Source organism: Numida meleagris, chromosome 2, assembly GCF_002078875.1.
Source record: "Numida meleagris isolate 19003 breed g44 Domestic line chromosome 2, NumMel1.0, whole genome shotgun sequence".
Classification (NCBI taxonomy): Eukaryota; Metazoa; Chordata; class Aves; order Galliformes; family Numididae; genus Numida; species Numida meleagris.
This window is the reverse complement of record NC_034410.1, coordinates 8,892,222-8,913,742: the sequence shown is the minus strand read 5'-3', so window position 1 is coordinate 8,913,742 and position 21,521 is coordinate 8,892,222. Positions and strand designations below refer to the sequence as shown.

Here is a 21,521-nt window from a genome sequence, read left to right as displayed (position 1 = left end):
AGTGGGGTCTGATCCTGTTTCTTCATTATTTTACAATCCTATTTTATTCCATCACAAAACACTGCATTCCTTTCCCTTACCTTCTTCCCTGTATGTCTTCTTTCTCGCTCTTCACCACTTGTTTTCTCCTCTTCTAGAAAATATGCAAAAATTAATGAGCACATTTTATTATACTCAAACTTTGTACATAATTCATTCCAGCATGTAGAAAACATTATTTCATTGACAGCAACTTTCTAAAGCATATTAACTTTCTAAAATAACATAAGATTCAGTTGAAATTCTCTCTACAAAGCTAGTTATTCTTTTTACTTTCCTGATGAATCCCTCTGTTCTCAGTATCCTTTTGTAATGGTAAGAGTAACTAAGAAAGAGTAAGAGTAACTACATGTGCTACTAACTACCATTTGGGATTCAAATACATCATGCAGTAGAGAATGAAGGGGCAGGAAGGTACTTATCATTCTGGTCGAGTCAACTGACCAAAAAAACAGTGAAGTTCATTATCTCTTCAGAGGAAGGGAAATTGGCATCAAAATTTAAAAAAAAAAAAAAAAGGCAAGATAAAACCAAATTACCAAAGGATTCTGTAGTGATACATATTTCATGAGGTACTCAAACCTGCTTGTCTTCATCCTCTCTGTATTTCTACCTAAATATCAAATATTTCAAAGTAAAACAGCAACACAAAGCAACTTACCCAGACGATGCCTGCTTTTCTCTCTTCTTCTGTGATGTTCTTTATCTTTTCCTTCAAATGATTTCAGATTATCTTGCATATCTGTTTTCTTTATCTCATGTCTTTTATGCATTTTATCACGTTCTTTATTGCTCTCCCTGTCTTTATCTTTTGGTACACTGTATCTTTCCTTCTCTAAACTTGATCCGTGAAGCTTATCTTGATATCTCTCTCTGTCTCGTTCTTTGTGGTGTTCTTTTCCCCTTTCTCTCTCCTTCATTTTATCCCTGTCTCTTTCAACAGATTTCAGTCTCTCTCTTGTTCTTTCCTTGCTCTTCCCTCTGTCTTTGCGTTCATCTTTATGAGTGCCTGTGTCATGAACAACCTTCTCTTTCTGCAGTTTCTTTTCTCTGTGCTTTTTGTCTTCATTTTGACTCTTTGGTTGTGTTGCCTGATGTACAAAAAAAAAAAAAATCTGTTAGAACATATAAGTGAGATTTATAAGATGCACTTCCAATGTATGTGAAAAGATTTTGGTAAAAAAAAAAATACAGTAGAACTGTACATTCTGTACAGAGTTAGGTCAAAAAATTATCTGAGTGTCTTAAACCTGTTATCTTACATTGACAGAAACAGTGCCATCTTCTAAAATATGTAACAGAAATAAAGAACAATGATGGATAACTGGGCATCCTGCAACTGCCATTAGAATAGAAGATCAAGTTTTACTTGAAGAGAAAGCAGAACACAACAAAAAAATTTGTGAAAGAAAATTCTGGCATAGATCCCATGAGGATGCTATTATTCCTGTATCTTTTTAACATTACAAGAGGTTATATTTGAACATTCCTGAAGCATGTATCAGAACTCCCACTGGTTTTGCTACATCCAAGATTTTGGCTATTTATTTACTGCAGAACAAACAGAACTTCATTTGATTACAGTCAATGAGTAAAGTGAATTAAACTTTATCCATCTGTTTCACAGTAACGAAAGCCCAATCACACTACTTCTGGTGGAACCAGAACATTTCAAGCCAAATTTGTTTGCTTTACCTTACATGGAAGTAGTGGAAATATTACTGAATATCTATAAAAGTACAAAGTACTTGTACTACAGCACTGGCACTGAACTAATGAGGAGCTTTGAAATGCAGTTGGAAGAAAGTTCGGTAATCTACTGATTAACAAATAACTAATGAGGATTTGCACAAGACACAGAAAGATGAGCATTGGAAAACAGCTGTTAAAAAAATACATGATGAATATGAATGCTGTTACTGAACAGAGCATGAATGTGTATTTGGCAAATGGATAAAGTAATTAACCAGCTTAAAAGCACATGACTAACATAACAGATAATGACAGCAATTAGAATATAAAATATAGATGCTGGAAACTGAGTAAGTATATATAAAGCAGAACTGAACCTGGATTTGGATGGCTGGCAAATCAGACCCCATTGTGTTATGTGATTCCCATATCAATGGTATTATTTCCTTTTACTTAATTAAGAAATCTGAGCAGCAATAGTGTACCACTTGCATAGCTAGAAATAGTTGAATGTGCCAGACACTGGACATAGCTGGACTGGACAAAGCAGGTTCCAGAATAGATCATTGTGGAAAGGAAGATAACAGCTATGCATTAATGACCTGTACTGTTTTTAAAGCATACCAGAAAAACCTTGCGGAGCTAAAGATCCCACAACACAGAGTACCAAGTAGAACAAGCAGTCAGACCCCTCTGTTTAGACTGTCAACAGATGCCATTTCGGTAAGGTAACTTAAAATTAATAGAAATGAAATTACCGGAAGATGTTTCCTAAGTTCTTCTGATTTCCAAGTATCTTCTTTGGTTCTTCTCTAGAACAGAAAAGATAGCAAGACAGTAATCAATTTCAGTGAGAAGTAAATTACTAAACAAATAATAGCTTTCCAAAGGCAAGGATCAAGATATATCTGGCAAGTACTGCCAAATTTTGTTATGTAAACATTAATTTGATTTAGTCTTAACGTATATGCGTTAAGGTACTTATCAGGTACTTGCAATATATCTGATTTGACTAGACTTGGAAGAGCTTTGAAGCTGACTTCTACTGGATTAACCAGCTGTCTCTGTAACACCTCACAGCCAGTGCCTCCGATGACTGACAGTGGGGCCTTTTAAGGAAGCTCAAAATTCTTTGGTTTTTCAATGATAGCTATTCAACAGTATTACAGACCAAGTGGGTATACACAGTTGGGCCACACACCTTTGGGAAGTAATCGATGTATCAATATTATGAGGTTCAACCTCCTGCTTTAACAGTTTTACCTTCAAACTCCAGGTCAGACTTATTTTTTAATATGTCTGAGGTTGGAGGTTGCATGGAGAACCCAGTTCCAGGGTTTGAGCACTACCATGTGAAAATGTTTGCCTTATGCCCAGTCATAATTTCCCTTGCTGGTATTTAGGGCTGTTGTTTTCTGTTCTCTCACTGATCATTTCAGTGAAGTCCTTGGCTCCATTTTTTCCACATTAACTACTGCAGACACTTGAGGACAGTAGCAGATCCCCTCTTCTTTTTCTCTGGCCTCAACGGCTCCCCAGCTGCTTTCCCATTCACATGGCATGCTCCAGACCCCAGCCACCTCAGTGCCTTCCTCTCATTTCCAACATGAGTTGCCTACTCGAGAGCCCTCAAAGAGATAAAGAATTAAGGCCATTCCTCCAGTGGATTACACGGAACGAGGATCATTCCTTACAGGAATAAGGACTTCCTCACTACCACTACTTGGCTGACATCGCTGTGCCAACAGAACCGGGAGCCAAAGGAGCGCTGCTGGGGGCCTCAGGGCAAGCAGAAGAAACGAACACGGGTGGCAGCAGCGAGACCCGGCGGGGCGACGGGCCCTCACCGAGCAGCGCAGCGCCTCGGGCACGCGGGGCCGGGGGAGGCCGGGCAGAACCAGCTGGGCCGGGCGGAGGAGCCGCGCTGCTACCCCGCGGGGCCCTTCTAAGGGCACCTTCGACTCCCGCAGCCCGACCCCTCACCTTATCGCCCTCCATGGCGAGGCGGGGCGGCGCCTCCCCCCACCTCACGCCACCGGCCGCCTCCGGGAGGGCAGGAAGGCGCGGCGGCCGCGTCCGGGCCTGCCTAGCAACGGGCGGCGAGCGGCGGGCGAGAGCCCGCCTCGGGAGCGCCGCGCGGGGTTGTGGGAAACGGGATGGCGGGGCTGGGAGGGGCGGCAGCGCCGTGCGGGCGCCTGAGCGGCAGTGGGAGGCAGTCGTCAATGCGGTGCGTTTCCTCGGGCTCCGCAGGGACAGGGGAGGGCTCGGTCCTGGGCTGCTCCGCGTTGTTCTGTTCGCCGCTGGCCTTCTATAGGCTGAGAACCGTGAAACCGTTCCTAAGCGCAGATAATTCTATTTTAGTGAAGTTATTCGCGGTTGCTGCGCGAAGAAAAACGGTGGTATGCGGCGTCATGCATAAAATACACGTATAAAAACGCTGATAATATTCTCCCAGCATCAGAGCTGTTTTGTAGCACGCAGAGCCAGTGGCAGGCTGCCGAGCGCACGTGAGGCAGTGCAGGCGCTGGTGGCCTGCGGGCAGGGTGCGCGCTGCTCTCACTGCGGGTATTTATAACGCTGTAACCTGCTGTGCCACTTCAAAGCTCTGCTGGAAGCTCCTCCAGGCACTTGGGTTGTTGCTTATTTTTCCTTTCTGTCAATTAAAAAAAAAACCACCAACAACAATAAAAAGTCCCCACGGTCCTGCTGAAGTTGCAGAGGAATTGCAGTACTGACTTCAGCGATGAAATTTAACCCTTGGCCTTCAATAATCTCTTGACAAATGCATACAAATCGTTGATACAGGTTTCTCCTTTTTTTCCTTTCTATGTTTCCTTGTGCTGCAACGTAAATTAAAAATGCTGTGAAGTTTGCCTTGCTGTCTGGAATATGAAGTCTTTATCATGTAGCAGAAAAGCAAATTAAGGAAGCAATTCAGAGAAGAAAATATTGCTATTTATTTTTTAAAAATTAAGTAAGACACAGAGTCATAGAAAGGCTTGGGTTAGAAGGGACTTAAAAGATGTTCCAACCCCCTGCTGTGGGCAGGGCTGCCAACCACTACATCAGGCACCAGGCCAGGCTGCACAGGGCCCAATCCAGCCCGGCCTTGAGCGCCTCCAGGGATGGGGCATCCACAGCTCTATGGGCAGCCTGTGCCAGCCCCTCACCACCTTCTCAGTGAAAAATTCCCTGACATCTTACCTAAATCTCCCCTTTTAAGACTTAAGAACTACTCTGCATCCGCTAAATATAAGTATCTATGGATACAAAACTATTTATACACATTCGTATGAATAATATAGCAGTCTTTAGCTAAGCAATAATGATCCATAAGCATTTTATCTCTTCTTCCCTGAACAAGTAGAAATGCATTTGCAAGCCAACTTGAATTAACTCAGAAAGTTTTTCAGTCAAGGTGGTGATGCTGTCATAAAGGCATGGAACTAGACATTTGCTTAGTGAAAGGTACTCTACAGAGGTGATGTACTCCATATAGAGCCTGAAGGACAAAAACTACCTTCCACTAGTCTACTTGAACTTATATTTTTAATAACAATATAGCAATTACATATAACTAAACCCAGCAAATATGACCACAATACCAAAGGTAAGACAGAACAAAGTATCTTTCATTTCAAGTTCTGGATGTATTGTCTACTGTGCATACGTATTAGTTACAAAAATAAAACCCAATAGTTTTGGCTACCAGTTGCTTTTTATTCTCACTAGCAAACTGTACCAGTCAAGCAGCTTTATGACAGGAGAAAAAAATCACAGTTGTAGGAAGGCACCACTAGAGGGTTTGTACAGACCTTTTCAAAACTCAAAGCCAGTGATCAAACTGAAGCTTAACTGCTGCATGAGAACACAAATTGGAGTAACACCTGTGAAATAACAGAACTAAAATTTGTGCATGTTTTTGTGTTTCTACCCTTTATCAAAATAAACTGCAGTTTCTCACCAATCTAGTGGAAAAAAATGTCAGTAGTTCTGCTGATTTTATAAAGATTGGTGCTAGACATGTGCACCCTTACACCATGATTTAAAATGTTTATTTTATTATAAAAACAAAAAAGAAGGTCATAGGTTTTGTATTAAGGAAGAGACTTGCTAGAATCCAGGTCTTGTAGCTATTTTGTTTCACTTTTTTGAAACCAATCTCTGCTGAAGATGAGAAGAAAATTCAAATGCTAATAATAGCAATATAGGTGCATAAATGACCTCTTGCAAAGTGTTCAAAATTCTTATCGTAGTCACACCTGCAGGTTTTTCAACAGAAAGAGAAAAGATGTGGATCTCTGAAGTGACCTACATCTTCAGTTTTGAACTATAACTTGTAAGAGTCCTGCTGGGGGAGATAAAGTAGTGATCGAGGTAAAAACTTAAGAATACATTATAGTGGAAAGTACATGTAAGTATCATGCAATAGTATCAGCAACAATAAATAATTAGTACTAGATGATCTGAAGCAGCTTGAGACAGCTGGATGAAACTGAACACAGAAGTACACATCAATAAAAATATATTTTCCATAATAACTCCAAATCTTTAAGGTAAAAAGTCCCATCTGAGTAAACATTCTCAGATTTCTATGCAGTATATATAAGCTAAATTTTGCCAGTTTTTTTCACCCTCAAAAAAAAAAAAAAATCCAGGTTTATAAATAAGATCAGTTATTCTGAAGAATAGTGTTGATACTTACTGGGAGAAAAAAGCATCATGGCCAACTAGTTATCCCACGTTTGATTCCAGTGAAAGCTGTTTAAAAAAAAAAAAAAAAGGAATCATGTAAGAAGGGAGAACATATACAAATGACTAAGAATGTGTATAAAGTTGTTAATTAAAATTCCAAGGAGGCAACAGGCCTACAAAGGTAGTGGTGAGAAGAAGTAATATTATCTGAGATAAATATAATCAGCTCTCTAGCTGATACAATTCACCATAGGATACTTAAGGAAAAGTCAGAGTGATCTCTGTGCTATGACTGCCTTCAAGAGTTCTTGATGTGTTCAAGAAGACCGCTATCGTAAGTGTTAAAAATAAGATCAGGAAACAAATGAATTAGGTTAGCAAACCAAGATGCTGGAGCAAATTATTAAGTAATTTGAAGCACTAAAAAGATAAGAACAAACAAATAACTTGTGTTTATCAGGAACATTGTATCAAACACTCTAATAGAATAAGTGACTTTATCTTATCCTCCAGCAGAGAGTTTGTATCTTAACAAGACTCTTTTGTCCCTATTATAATAATAGCATACTAATTACATACCACCCAGTTTCTTCAACCAAATACTGTGTGGAGCCAGATTAGTTATCTATAGAAGTTTTAAGAAGTCAGCAGTAACCTCTTTATCAGAACTTTTTGTTGATTCTACAGATAAATGTGTTCAAATTAATCTTAGAAGATCCTGCTTTTGTTTGCCTACTTGACTGGCACTGTATTGCCTTTACTTCTAAATAATCAGAGTTCTGTATAGACTAATTCATCAGTCTACCCAAGATCAATGCTCAGCTGTCAGGCCTACAATTATGTTTGTCATACCAAATGCTACTACAAGATTCAGATTTTTCTAATGTGTATTACTGACTGTACAGGGTACTCCTCTACGAGTTCTATATACAGCTCATTTGCAGAATATGCACAGAGACATAAAGGATAGCAGAACAAGATGCAGCATATGGTAAAGTGTTACTTGGCAAAATGTCATGCTAATTCAATCACTTTTTTTTCCCTGCTGTTTTAAATTTTCATTTTGGTTTGTGGTACAGGTATGTTCTGCTTCTGATACTGTGAAACTAGGTAGGGAAGTAAAATGGAGCCCTGAAGTCCAAGACCTATAACCAAGCGCTTGAAAAAAAAGAGAAAATAATGACACTATTTGCAGTAATTGAAGGAGCCATCAAAGAATGCGGCTGTTTGGACTAAGCCTCAGGACTGGAGACTTCACAAGTTAGACAAAATAACAGATAGACAAAATAATATTTAGGAATATAGTAAATAATAATAATAAAAAAGGCCAAAACAAACAAAAAAAACCAACCCACACTTACTGGTTTAATATTGTTGATTATCCAAATGGGTCACAGAGTCATCCTCAATATGCCCAGCTTAAGGTAACAAGCTTTCACAGGGTATTAGGCTGCCCTTCTGTCTCCCAAGTGTGGCAACAGGCAAGTTTTTCGTTCTCTCAAAACAAGTAAATTGTCATTTTCCAAGTTTGGATTATGATATCACTGTAATAGTTAATGTTGTTAGTCCTTTTTGTGGCATTTGGTCTTTCTGAATTTTTATCCTGGCAGTAACTTAATTATACAGGTGAAGAACATGTACCATTGATGGAAAAGAATAAGTAAAAAAAGAGCAGCATGAGCCTATGGCCCAAAGTAGTTTTTCTTTGAGTCATCCATTGAGCCGGAGTGTGGGCATGGAGGGAATTTGGGAAGATGATACAAGAACATTACATTCAGTCGTCAAGATCTGGATTTTTTCCCAATTCTGTGCAGCACTGGTTAAACAGCTTTTCCTTTTGTGCCATTTCCTTTCTGACTCTCTATTTTCCTGGATAATTGAGATGAAATTGTCTTCATTTCTTAAGGAAATGAAGCTAATAAAGCTTGCTTATTTGTCCATTTGTATGTGTTTTCATAACTTTTCAGCCTATTGGCCTGATTTGCTCTCCCCTCTCCTTGTCTGCAAATGTCAGTCTCAGTGCCCTACAGCTTAAATGAAAATTGGTAGCTGGAGAGTGGAGAACAAGCCCTGACTTGGTGCTGCTGGGGGAAAGGTTGGCCATTTATAGCCAAAAGAAAAAAAAATAACTGAGGTTACTATCAGCAAGTGCACAGCGGCAAACTGATAAGCGTACAGTTATGGATAAGCAACACCGGTGATTGTGTTAAAATTATTGAAGAGATAAAGAAATGGGAGGAGGGAGGATGTGAGAAGCAAATGTTACTGTCATAAAGAGATACAAGAGGCAAACCTGTAGCAAATCAGGATTTCTTAGTTCCACAGATCAGGGTTTATGTAATCCCCTGGAACTGCTGTACATTATTGAGATGACAGAGGAGCCAGATCTATTTGGGGATGTGTGAGGAGGGCTTCAGGAAATACCTGCTGCACCTCAGGTGGGGAGTGACCAGCCTTTGGTTCCTCCAACTCATTTATCACTTTGTTTCTTAATAATCTCCCTCAACGAAGTAAAACATGAAGCTTTCTACAGAAGGCTGTAACTGATGGGACCTTCCCAACAGTATGCGTGACTGCAGCGAGGCGGCAGAAGCTGTGGCGCGGTGTGAGGACGTACGCGCTAGCCCGGAGGCGAGCCTCAGGCAGGGGCTCCCTCACGCAGACCCCGCGGGGCACCGGGCCGGGCGGAGGGGGCTGCGGGAGGCGACAGGGAGGAGGCGGCCGTCTGCGCCGGGCGCCAATGGCGGCGGCTGAGGGTGAGGCTCCCTCTGGCGGCGGCGCAGCCCGCGGCGCCCTCCCCGCGGCGGCGGTCGGCGTCTGGGGCCGGGCCGCCCCGAACCCGGAAGCGGGCGGCGGTTGGTGTCGGTGCGCGGCGAGCGGGGCCGGGCGCAGGATGCGAGGCGCCGCCGCCGCCCTGCCCCCTGCTCGCTCGCAGCCAGCGCCCGAGGAGGAGGAGGAGCAGCAGCGGGAGGAGCGGCCGCACTCGCAGGAGCCGCCGCTGCGGTAGAGCATGAGCGGGGCCGCGGAGAAGCAGTCCCCCGGCGCGGGAACTCCCGCCGCAGCGGAGAAAGCGGCGGCCGGGGGGGACGCGGGGCCGGAGCCGCCGCCGCCGCCTTCGATGCTGAGCGTGGATGTGACGGGCTTGGTGTCGCAGTTCGCCAGGAGCTTCGTGCTGATCTTCCCCGTGTACGTGCTGGGCTACCTGGGGCTGAGCTTCAGCTGGGTGCTCATCGCCCTGTGCGGGCTCTTCTGGATCCGGCGGCACCGCGGCGGCAAGACCTCCCGCCTGGGCCGGGCGCTCGCCTTCCTGGAGGACGAGGAGGAGGCGGTGCGGCTCAGCGTCTCCTCCGCCGATCTGCCTGCGTGGGTGAGTGAGGGAGCGCGCGGCCAACACCCTTCGGCGCTTCCGAGGCGGCTCCGAGCCCGGCGGGCAGCGCGGCTGTGGGGCGGGCTGGGGCCTCGGCCCCTCCTGCGGGCAGGAAGGGAGGAGGTGCGGGGATGCCGTCCCCAGGAGGCACGTCCTGCGTGGTGCGGCGTTGGGCAAGCCCAGGGAGCATCCCTCCGCCCCGGCGTCGCGGCCCCGCCGCCGTTAGCCCGAGCCCGGCGCTGCCTTCCGCCCTTTAGCAGCTGAGGCGGCCACGGGCCGGGCTTCCCCTGCAGCAGTGAACTTCGCCACGGGGACCGGCGCGTTTCCCCCCCAGATGCTGTGAGGTCCCCATGGTGCGCACTGGGGAAGGAGCGCTTTCTGAGAAAGTTGAGATCAGAGGTGACAAAATCAGTGTCCGACCTGTTTTGCATCTTTAAATAACGCGTTAGTTAACGGTGACAGAAAGACGAGGTGGTGGTTCGGGTGGTTTCGGAGCTCTGCTGTGAGGTGCGCGGGTGGCCTCGTTTGTGCTGCGCTGTGGTTGGTTGTGAAGGGCTTCCTTGGAACGTGAAACCCTCCTTTGAGGTTTGGAGCTTTCTAATAAGTCTTTGGAGCTCCCATTTTTTAAATTTAGTTTTTAGCTGAAACAGCTCTAAAGTTGAATACCCTTTCTTTGTAATTTTTTACTTCGGAGTGTTGATGCTTTTCTAAACACAACAAACAGCCAGCTGCCCTGCAGTGTGCATCCCGGCCTCTTCTGCCGTAGTAACCTGCTGTGTAGGGCGTGCAGCTCTCTGTCTCTGCACTAACAGCAGCCTCGAGGGTTCCTGCTAACTCTTCCCTTGCGGTTTTGCTGCTGGCTGCTCTCTGCTCCTCTCTGACAGCCCTCTCTGCTGGGCGTAGTGACCCTGCACAAGGCAGGGCTGCAGAAAGTGTTCCAGCTGCTGTTTTCACGTGATCAAACTTAAACCTGATGTGGCCCATCCCAGCTCCAATGAGGAAGTTATGCGAGTTTTGCGCATCCGGAGCAGATACAGCAGATAGGTGTGAAATGGGAGGTTTTTGCTTCTGTTTTCTTGCATCTTTTACCTAAGTTCGAGGGAAAGATTGGAGTAAACTGGGGGCTGCCTTTAAAAGAAATGAGCTCAAATGTGTGTCTTAAATTAGAAATCATAGATCTAATGTAAAAGCTGTTGGGTTTTTTGTTTTTTTTTTGTAATTTGTTACTTTTGATAAAAGGGCAATTAATTCTGCTGTGGAGTTGTCTGAATACCTAAAAATTTAGAAAGGGGCTTCTTGACTTTACCATACGCTTTGGGCAGAAATTCAGAGAGAAGGATGAGTGCTGGCTGCAAACAGCTGCATATCATAGTATTGTGAGAGAGCAGCTGATCGATAGGCAGGGCTTCCCCCAGAGCGCGACCTTCTGATGCATCAGTTGGCAGATGTATTGTAAATCACCTTTTCTACTTTTTTTTTTTCCTTCTTGAATCATATTCTCAAATTTTAAAAACCTCTTTGGTGGGCTGGTTTGTTTTGTTTGTGTTCTTCTGCTAACTGTATGCTGTATTCTGGAAGTATTGTGCATCCAAATAAATGTAGCTTCCAGGTTGCATACAGTCTGGAAAACAGCGCTTTTGAGGACTGAGGGACCTCCCAAATCAAAAGTGGTACTTTCTGTCTGCTATCATAGTCATTAAGCTCTGCGTGAGTCTTTTTGCTGCCTGTGTAACCTGTCTTGGACAACGTCTGTTCTTTTTCCTTCTGTTTTAAAGTTATCCTGGAGACTCATGAATTTCCATCGTATTTCAAGTAAGAGATACTAGATATATGTGGAGTCTGACATCTCTTTACTATTGATAGGTTGCTTTTGATCCAGTTTATCTATCTATTTCAATGTGAGCTCCAAACTGGAGTATGCTCTCTTGGTTTCTAATCATGGAAATAAGCATATGATTCTATGGCTTCCCCCAGGACCACAAGAGGGGCAGCATGGGTAGGGGCGGCAGCCCCACCTGCCTGGTGATTTTCTCTAAGGTGCAGACTGAGAGGAAGATGTGTACCTTCCATGCTACCTGAGCCATGGTGTGCCTGCACGTGGTCAAGCCTATACTTGCAGAGGAAGCATGTGATGATGCTCTGCCCTGCTGGCGCTTCCCATCACTTGTTGATGGAGACCATTTCCAGCTCCTGTTGCAGCCGCTGGAACAGAGGTTGGAGGTCACCTGGGTGCTCCCAGAAAAGCACTGCTGAGACCTAGGGAGGGAAGCTGATCTCAGAAGCCCTGAGCACTGGTTCTTCAGCCCCCTGCTTATCCTGCAGGCTGTCATCTGAGTGTTATGCAGGCAGAGCACTCCAAGTAATTGTTGTCTGACCTCACCAAGTAGTTTATGGTCTTTATCTTGTCCCCACATAGGGAGCAACTTGGTTTGTTCTGCACCCACCACGCTGCACAGTCATAGTAATGCTGGTGGAGACAAGGATCGAGTAGGTGACATCATCCTGACTGTGCCTGCAGCCTGGACAGGTCCAATGTGATGCCACCTCCATCACCCTAGGCTGTGCCCTGGGCTGGGGAAATGCCAGGCAGAGCTCGGGAAATGCAGGCAATGCTGCAGAGGTGGACACTGAGAACTGATTCCAGCAGCCCCACACCACGACTCAAGCAAGATGAGATGATCTAGTACTTGATCTAGCAGCTGGCAACCCTGCCTGTGGCAGGGGAGTTTGAACTTGATGATCCTTGAGGTCCCTTCTAACCCAAGCCATTCATTGAAAGCTTGGCTCAACATTCCAGGTCTCCCAGACGTGCTCAGCTGGAGTCCAGGCACAAGACCAAGCTAGACAGTCATCTCTCACTGATGTCACAACCCCTTGGTCGGGGACCTCGCAGTCAGTCACTGGATCCTGTCACCTTCCATCACTTGGTCATTTTCCTTTGTAATGGGTGATAGATTTGGGAAAATACAAATTGCACGTTTACCTCTCCACAATAATCTGTAACCTGTAAACTATTTATGCTTCCTGAAACTCACTGAGACTTTTCTTTCCATGTTCTGGTTTGGATTCAGTACAAATTGGTGGCAATCTATATGCTGGAGTTGCTTTTTCTACCAAGTGCTGAGATCACAGCAGGTTGTTTGCTCCCTTTTTTAGTGAAGAAAGAGAAGAACAGCTCGAAGTTCAGTTATTTCTGTATGTGCCAGTGCCAGGTATGCCAGGAAAATGTTGCCCAGATAACTATGAAATAATTTGTATTTAGTCTCATGTTAGAATAATATATATGTATATGCTTTTTTTTCCCCCCAAACCTATCTGTGAGCTTGTCAAATACTCCAGTTATGTGGTCAGAGCAATGAAGATTTTAGTAATAACTGATTTATACTGATAACTCAGTATGTTTGTGAAAGAAGAAACGTTAGAGCAGTAACTGCAGAGTCATATCCTGTACTGAGTTACATCTGCAGAGCAGAGAGGATAGAGGTGGTGATGCTCTTACATGCATTTGGTATAAAGACTTCTGAATGCTGTAGAGTCGAACTTGTGAACGGGATCTTAGGTTGATAGTTTAGGACAGGAATCCCCAAAGACTCTGTACTGACATAAGCATGTACTCAGTAAACATGATAAACAAATGGATTTCTGCAATGCCGTGTTTGCTGATTAATTCCCATAGAACAAAAATATCTTTCTCTCAATTTCTAACTATACCTTCAGTCAATGCTGTTATTGCTGAAGCTGTAGGAATTATAGGTGAGCTTTTATGAGACGTTCCAAAATATAAAAAAGAGGCTGTGAGACATTGCTATACATCCTTCTCATCCTCTCTCCAAACGTTAGTTTGGTATGGTAGATTGCGTTTCCCGAGGAGTGGTTTGTAAGAAAAATTGCTTCCAAGTATGGCTACTTATGCTAAGCTGGATCTCATCAGTTTGGCTGGTGAGTACCACAGATGGCCATATACTCTAGGCTGCCAGCCTGCATCTGGAAAGTATGAAAGGGTGTGAGTAAGAATTGAATAATAACTGGAGGCTACTTAACAACTGAAGTTCTCGTCCTTCCACCTGATGCTTTATTTTTCTTCAGAACTGCTTTCTCTTCTAAGTGCCTCGTAGTGTGTGTATACACATGTGATCTGTGTGTTTCCGTGTTTTTGATTTGTTTTTTTGGAAGAAGTTCAGTTTAGTTCGGTGTTACTTCTTGCACTTCAGAAGATAACCTGGGTGACTTTCTGGGAGTACCCCATGGCTAAGAGATGTGAATGCTGGTATTAGGAATGGAGACCAGACAGGTGATAACATCTTCCTCTTTCTCACGTAAAGTTTTCAGATTTACTATGTTAAAACTGTAGTGAGATGATTTCTGTCTCATAGTTCATTCTCTCATATAGTAACATGGTAATAAGCATCACTATGTGATGGATACAAAAAGATCCTTTTCTGGAGTACTTATGGTAGAAAACCATGTGATGAGCTGATGTTTATCAATATGATGTCAAATACTGTAGAGAAATATTAACCTGAAAGTAATAGTGTGATTTTTGAACTGTTTTTAGGTACACAAGGCCTTCTAAATATGTGTTTATATTGCATTTTTTTTTCAGTATAACAAATTGATATTATCTAACAGTTACTGGTGACTTTCGAAACTACTTCAAATGTATTCTACAAATATGCTGTTTGTCTGAATAACTGAGGGAGATGTGTCTTTATTCTAGTCTGCCAATGTTTTCATGTCTGAATAGTTTTTGAATATAGGGGTGGGGCTGACTTTAGCCGTATTTGAATAGGCAGAAGTCATAAAGATCTTGGCAGTAAAGACCAAAGTTTTAGGAAGGGAGGAGGGGAACCAAGAGTAACCGTTGACCTTTTCTGCCTCTTCTACAAGTTTCCTCTGGATTTAGATTAGTGCTGCTTGAGACTGTTGACACATCACAGAATATAGTTGGATATGTATTCTGATTTTTTTTTCTTGCATGAGGGCCTGTTGATAAATAGGAAGGTTGTTATACAGATGTTTTCATAGTAGCTTATAGTAATTAAAGCCTGCTGTAGAAATTTTAAGTACTCAAAGCAATTCTTTAGTGCCCTGTTCCTGTATTTTAGAATGAAAGAACAGGTAGCATTTTGTTTCTAGTAAAATAAACATCTCTGACTTAAGCTGCAATATAAATCAAATTAATTATCTCCTGTTTTTCCAGCCATCACTAATAATTGCACAGAAGTTTTCTAATTGCTCAAATTGCCTTTGGCATAACTTCTTTTGAACTGCGCAGCTGTTTTGCTGACCATATGTCTGTGTTGAGATGTGGGTTTCTGGAAGCTGCTTTTAAAACCTATTTTAAAATGAAGTTTTAAAAGAATGCAATTTTTAAACATCCCGTGTAGTATCTAGAAGCTAGTTTGGTAGAACTTTATATAGTATATCAGGTTCTGAAAGCAGCAGTTAATGATTATAAACTAACTTTGGCCATTAGATTGGTGTGGTTCATCACGTGGATACAAAAATCTCTTACTTCTCTTGCTGTTCCAGAATTACCTTTTATAGATTCCATTATATTAGACTCTGGTAATGTGGATAGTTGTTCTCAACATTTTTAGCCTGCTACTACTCTTTCCTAAGGAAGGTGGGAATGAACACCCCACTGGGACCTCTGGAGCTCGCAAGGGACAACTTCTGACTTTGATTTAAGCTGGGCAAGCAGAACTTGAAATGTCTGAAGAGCTGTGTTTCCATGTTCAGGGAAAATGCTGCACTTCTTCAAAGAAAATTAAATCCTTATCTTTGTATGGTGTTTGTGAACTTGTAATGAAAGTAAACGATACAGAGAGGTAGATTACTGAACTGATAGCAGTGGTTGATTCTTTCCCCATTGTACTGGAATGAGTCCAGATTAAACTTACTTTGTTAGGATGTTCCATTGCAGAGGTGAAAGTCAAGAATCAGGATTGTAGAATCATAAAATAGTTTGGGTGGAAAGGGACATTAAAATCATCTGGTTCCAGCCCCCTGCCACGGACAGGAGTATTTCCACCAGATCAGCTTGCCCTGAGTCCTTTACTGACTTTGGGGGCATGTGTTCAATAGGTGCACTGGTCTGGCTAAATCCATTCCATCTGCCTCTGCTTCTTAAGATACTTTCTCCTGATCTGTCTCCCGTTCCTTAGCATATTCCTCTATTTCTCTTAAGCTCATAGTGCAGGTGGGCTGTGTCCCATCTCCTCTTGAATCTCATTGATAAGGTGTTTCAGGGGTGGAGGAAAGGTGCTTCTCAGGCTCTTCGCAGAGTTATTTGATCCCCATCCTCAACTCAGTTCTAATTTTTATTCCTACATAGTTCCTACCAACCTTTGTGTACCAGTCTTTGTTGGACTTGTGGAGTCTTAGTTTCTTTTGCAGTTTAAATGCTGCAGCCTTTTTTCTGTTTTGCTCTGTTCCATCTATGTGCTTCCTGTGATACTGTTAAAAGAAGAACAGTGGGAGTTTTCAAGCTTCTTCCCATTAACAGTTCCTTATTCATGAGAATGTATAGAAACAGCATCCCTAAGTTTTATATGTAAGCCAAGTCCTGCTTTTCTCTGCGCTCAAATAACCTTATTTCAGAGAGAGTCAGAGAGTCCAGCAGTTAAAGCAAATGATTCTGCAGTTTCAAAATGAAGTAAAAGTGCACTCCTGACAAAAAGCATGTCCTGCACACAGTTGCATTTTCCCACTGCCTTCTTGTGCCAGCATTAGAATTTCCTTGGCCAACTAAGCACAGATTTTTGCCAGGTTGAGCATTCAGCTGGATTGTTTCCTAGAGTTAGCTTACTGTGCTGCCACATGAGTGCTGCTGCCTACAAAAAGGAGGATGTGGAAACCTACGGTCAGGTTTGAAGTGAAATGGAGCAATGGCGTGCATGAAGAAGACCCTCTTAGAAGCAAGTGGCAAATTACACTGCTGAGATGTTTTTGTGGGAAGGCAAAATATGCACTTGGAAAATTTATAATGTCAAGTTTCACGTCCAGGTTGTCTGATACCATTTAAACATACTTAATTATCAAATATACCAACACTGGATACTTTGAGCCACCTTCAGAGTCCGCCCTGTTTTTAGTGGGTGGTTGGATCGGATGAGCTCCAGAGGTTCCTTCCAGCATAAATTATTTTATGGTTGGTTTTGTTTTAAGTTCCCATTTAATTAGCTTTCTGTCTCCAACTGCAGCTTGCAAATGACAAGAAACCTTTTCTGCATGAAATAGCAGCATTTGTGTTGTGGTTTAACCCAGCAGGTAGCTCACCACCACACAGTCATTTGCTCTCTCCCCTCTACTTCCCAGTGGGATGGAAGGGAGAAGTGAAAAAAAAAAACCTCATGGGTTGTGATAAAACTATTCACTAAGAGAAAAGAATAATAGTTATGACTATATATATGTAGATGAATGTGTATAACAAGTGATGCACAAGCAATTGCTTACCACCTACCAACTGTTGCCCAGCGAGCGGAAGAGAGTGAGATGAGCTCACACCCCCTTCAAAACTCCTTCCACATGAAATCTTCTAGTATGGAATATGCCTTTGGCCAGTTTCAGTCAGCTCTCCTAATTCTGCTCCCTCCCAGCTCCTTCTGTGAGAAACTGGAACGGCCTTGGCTCTGTACAGCACTGCTTAGCAGCAACTATAAACATTGGTGTGTTATCAGCATTGTTTTTCACCTGGAACTGGAACATACCACACACTCTGAAGAAAACAATTGCATCCCAGCTGCAACTAAGACAGCCTGGTTAACTGTTAAGCGTGCCAGCAAAAAGAAGTAGCTATCTTTAGAGAGGTGTTTTGTTTAGGAGGTAGTAGAACATCACAAGTCCTTGAGATGGCTGTCAGCTAAATAGCTAGTATTAAAATTCTGTGCAGCAAATTGCTAAAGCATACTGTTTTTCAACAGAACTCCTGTAATATAAATAACCTTCCAAAGAAGAGCGTTCCTGGATACTGAGTCATTGCACTGAGTTTTGTCTGCTACACCCTGATGTGACTGCAGAATTCTCAGTAGCAGCTGAAAGCTGGAGATGGGGCTAACGGTTTTCAGCTGGAGCAGTATGGAATGATGCCTCAGGAAGTCGTTACTAGAAATGTGGAGCTGGTTTTGCTTGGCTGAAAATAACTGTCATGTGACAAGCAAGCATTATATTGTCATTTGGCTGTCCTTATCATACAGCAGCCGGGTCAGGTTTACATTGTAGTTCAAAAGCAAGTGCTTTCACCTAAGAGATTTGTACTTGCGTGTAAACTGCACACCTTTTTTTCCATTTGCATGAATTGAGGGAGTCTAATTTTTTTTGCATTCCTTTGGATAGATACTGGCTCATGTGATTTACCCAAACTGAAATAGTTTCTTTGGGGAAAGGTTGGAAGACGAACACCAAATAAGAAATTAATATATACTTGCAATCCATTGTCCACTGTATTCCCTCACTTTCTGCCTTAAAGGGAAGGTGGGAAGGAGACGGGTGCACCTGTGTAAAATAAATAAAAAAAATATTTTTAAGAAGCAGTGTCGCTCTGTTTAATTTTTTAAAGAACCCACAAGGCATGCTGGAGGGTGAAGGCAGCTGTAAATCTCCAGGTGTTTTGATTTGAATTAGTCCTGCAGTATTGCAATCCACACCTCTGTTCTTAAAACCTGTGCTGTTCAGTTTGAAATAGACAACTGAAATAAATGAAGTGTGGGAAGGACAAAACCTCAAACAGAATTTATCGGCTGAGGCAGCTCTTAGTTTGCTTCGTATTTAAGCACCGTTGTTACTTCTTTGTAATACGTGGTTCTTTGTGCCTTGTTTCAGATCTGCATACCTTGACTGAGAAGAGGTTTCTATGCTTTTTCAGATGCCCTTCTTCACACAGTATATTCAGTAGGCTAACTTGGTCAGCTTTGAAATACAGTAGTGAATTCTGCTTGTAATTTTGTTTCCAAAAACTTGACAAAAACTCCTGTGGCGTTCTGCTGCTGGGGAGAGAATTACGGGACGTGCCCTGAGCTGCTTCCTGCAGCCTCATAGAACAAACTCTCCAGATTGGTTTGCAGTGAGCAAGTTTGATCTGTCTGCATGTTTCCAAGCAGGCTGTCATTACCGCAGTGAATGTATGACACTTCAAATGAAGAAATGTCTGTTCTTATTTTGTTTCCTTTCCCTCCTCCTCCAGTCTGTTGATTCATCTTGTTAATTAGAATGCTAAATTATCTTGTACATGTGTTAGGAAGTTGTCATAGTCTAGTAGTGAGTTTTATGATGCTGACTAAATACATATTTTAAACGACCGTGTTCCTCAACCGCTTACTTTCTCCTAAAATACTTGAACCAGAAAGAGAACACTTTTCCACCCACCCACTCTCTGCCAGTTACATGTCAAGAAGCAGGCAGGAAATGCTAAGGTGGGGAAGAGGGGGAAATCGGTGTTTTTGTCATTTGAATTGTTTGCAGTGCAAGAGGATTTAATAGTGATAAATCAGATGATTGATTGGGTGATTGGGAGGTTAAACTGTAGTCTTTTCTCTGTCTCTATTTGCTCATGATAGTCTTCACTTTACTTCAGTTTGTCTTTGAAGGAAAATATTTGGACTTTGGAATGCTTTTTTTCTCTCTTTCCTGGGTGTGTTAGGTATGAGTACTGTGTTGATGCGAATGTGCTTCAGTTATCCATCTGTTTTTGATAACCTCAATTTTCTTAGTCCTGTTTTGTTCACATAAGTCTTTTATTGTGGTAATTGGTTATTTACCAGATTTGTCTACATATAAAACTTGTTAAAAACTTGCACGCAATAACTTCTTGCGTCTTACCTCGATGAATGTAACAGAAAACTTTTGCCAGCCATTGTTTTTTCAGTTCCTTTGTGTTTTGATAGTGTTGCAGTTGTAGTTTGCGAAGTTTCTGTGCTGCGTGTTCTATCTTTTATGAGTACTCTGAAGCACGGTTATGAATAACAAAAACATTACCAATCTGTTCATTCTGGTACTCTGATGTGCTAAAAAAAACTCCCCAGTGATTTTTTTTTCCCCTTTCTAGTTCATTAGAGCTACCCATAGAACCACAGACTTGATTTAGTTCTCATATAAGAATAAAATCCTTAATTTTACTGTATGAGAGATGAGGAACTGCAAAAATGTTACTGTACAACAGTAAATGGGGACTCACATGTTGTTTTCCAGAACTCACGCGTTGTTTTTAGTGTACCTGCTTCCTATGTCCTGAACGTTGTGTTTTTCTGGCACTGCTGGGGGGGAAGCCTGTGATACTAGTACACCATAACAGCATTGCTGACAAAGCTGTCACTGCAAGTACAAGTTTATATACCTCAAATTAGGTGTTTTTGTTTTTGTCTTCACCTTCTTCCTTGATCTTAAACCTCTCTATGTTAAGTCTGGGGAGAGAATCTGCACGGTGTTACTCTGGATGTTCAAGCAGAGCTGGGAAGGAACTGTGGTGGGCACTTCTTTTGGAGCTAGTGGACGTGGGACCTACTGGAAAACTTTTAAAGATGTTCAAACATTTACTTGGGAAGTGGATGATAGGAAACTAGAGGACAGTGTGTGTTAGTTCTGGTGGAAGGCGTCCAGTCTTTCATCTTCACTTTACGTGAATCTGGTATTTGGCATGTTGAATATTTAGCAGATATTTTCTTTAGGTAATAAGTGGAGACGTGTCTGCTTTACATGAAACTCTCTTGAAGGGATGGAATTGATTGCAGCTTTTGCTTACAGCTGCTTTAAAGCATTTATCCTAGACTGTAACAACATCAGTTCACTTCTGTGTCCTCACAGTGCCAGCTGAAAAACTGATGGGTATTTGTACTTCTACTTTTTGAAAAGATAATAGAAATGGATCCACTTGACAGAGCAAAATCGTTAATTATTCCTAAAAGTAATGGATTTAAAGCTCTGCCAAATCTCTTTGGAATTTCCTCTACTGTAAAGTTCTGATTTGTGCTTCCCGTGTAACACAGGAACTTCAAGATTAGATGTAACCTGTGAGAGCTGGTAAGGTCATTTGTTTTCTCGCCTGAGGCTTGCAGTGCTCAGGGAAATGACTTTTCTTTTGGTCAGTCATCTTGTGGGTTTTGCATGTTCTTGTTTCTTCTTCCAGCAGTCTAAGCGATGAAATCCAGCTCTGCTTTTTATCGCTGTGATTGATTGCATTGCGTAGCACATGGAAATAACATTCCAGTCTGTGGTACTCTGGTGAATGCAGTGTATAAGTAAAGCTGTTACGCTGTGATCTCCCACTGAGTAAGAGAAATGGAAAAAAATAAAAATCAAACAGATTTGGGACAGCTCAGATTAATCAGTGACACAGGATTTGAGATGTCACTGTTTAAATGGAAAGTAATTCTGTTGAGCTCCCTAGGACAAAAGCAAACGTGGATAATGAAACATTGCAATACATATCTCAATGACGGTGTTAATTTTTTCCGCTGTTTACAAGTCACTTGATGGAAGATTTCTCCGTAGGTAAATAAATCTTCAACTGTGTCGTGAAGACAGAAAATTTTCAACATAGTTGAAACAAGAGTCAGTTGTAGATAAATGTTAAGCTTATTGACCGTTTGATTTCCTGAGAATTTTTCAATGTGTCGACCAGAATTGGAGCTGTATTGGATGCAGCAAATCGTACTGGGCAATTAGAACGATGCATTTTGATTTGAACCTTTATATGCCTTTTGTCATGGAAATAAATGTGCTTTTTTTCTTT

General features: G+C 42.3%; 2 protein-coding genes across 4 annotated transcripts in view; one reads left to right on the top strand and one right to left on the bottom strand.

Annotated features, from left to right (window-relative positions):
* WDR60 (WD repeat domain 60) overlaps positions 1-4,505 on the bottom strand; it is a 28,469-nt gene extending 23,964 nt beyond the window's left edge. The window contains exons 1-4 of one of the 2 annotated variants that reach the window (XM_021388009.1): positions 3,715-4,505; positions 2,490-2,543; positions 701-1,130; positions 81-130 (exon numbers count right to left, since the gene is read on the bottom strand). In XM_021388009.1, coding sequence (XP_021243684.1) covers positions 81-130; positions 701-1,130; positions 2,490-2,543; positions 3,715-3,729 — 549 coding nt within the window. In that variant the 5' untranslated portion in view covers positions 3,730-4,505. Of the gene's footprint in view, positions 1-80; positions 134-700; positions 1,131-2,489; positions 2,544-3,714 lie in introns of both variants that reach the window. The other variant, XM_021388008.1, reaches the window with a different exon arrangement.
* The window catches only part of ESYT2 (extended synaptotagmin 2), a 71,620-nt gene continuing 59,388 nt past the window's right edge, over positions 9,290-21,521 (top strand). For both annotated transcript variants that reach the window (XM_021386121.1, XM_021386120.1), the window contains exon 1: positions 9,290-9,793. In XM_021386121.1, the coding sequence (XP_021241796.1) occupies positions 9,437-9,793 (357 nt within the window). In that variant the 5' untranslated portion in view covers positions 9,290-9,436. The remainder of the gene's footprint in view (positions 9,794-21,521) is intronic.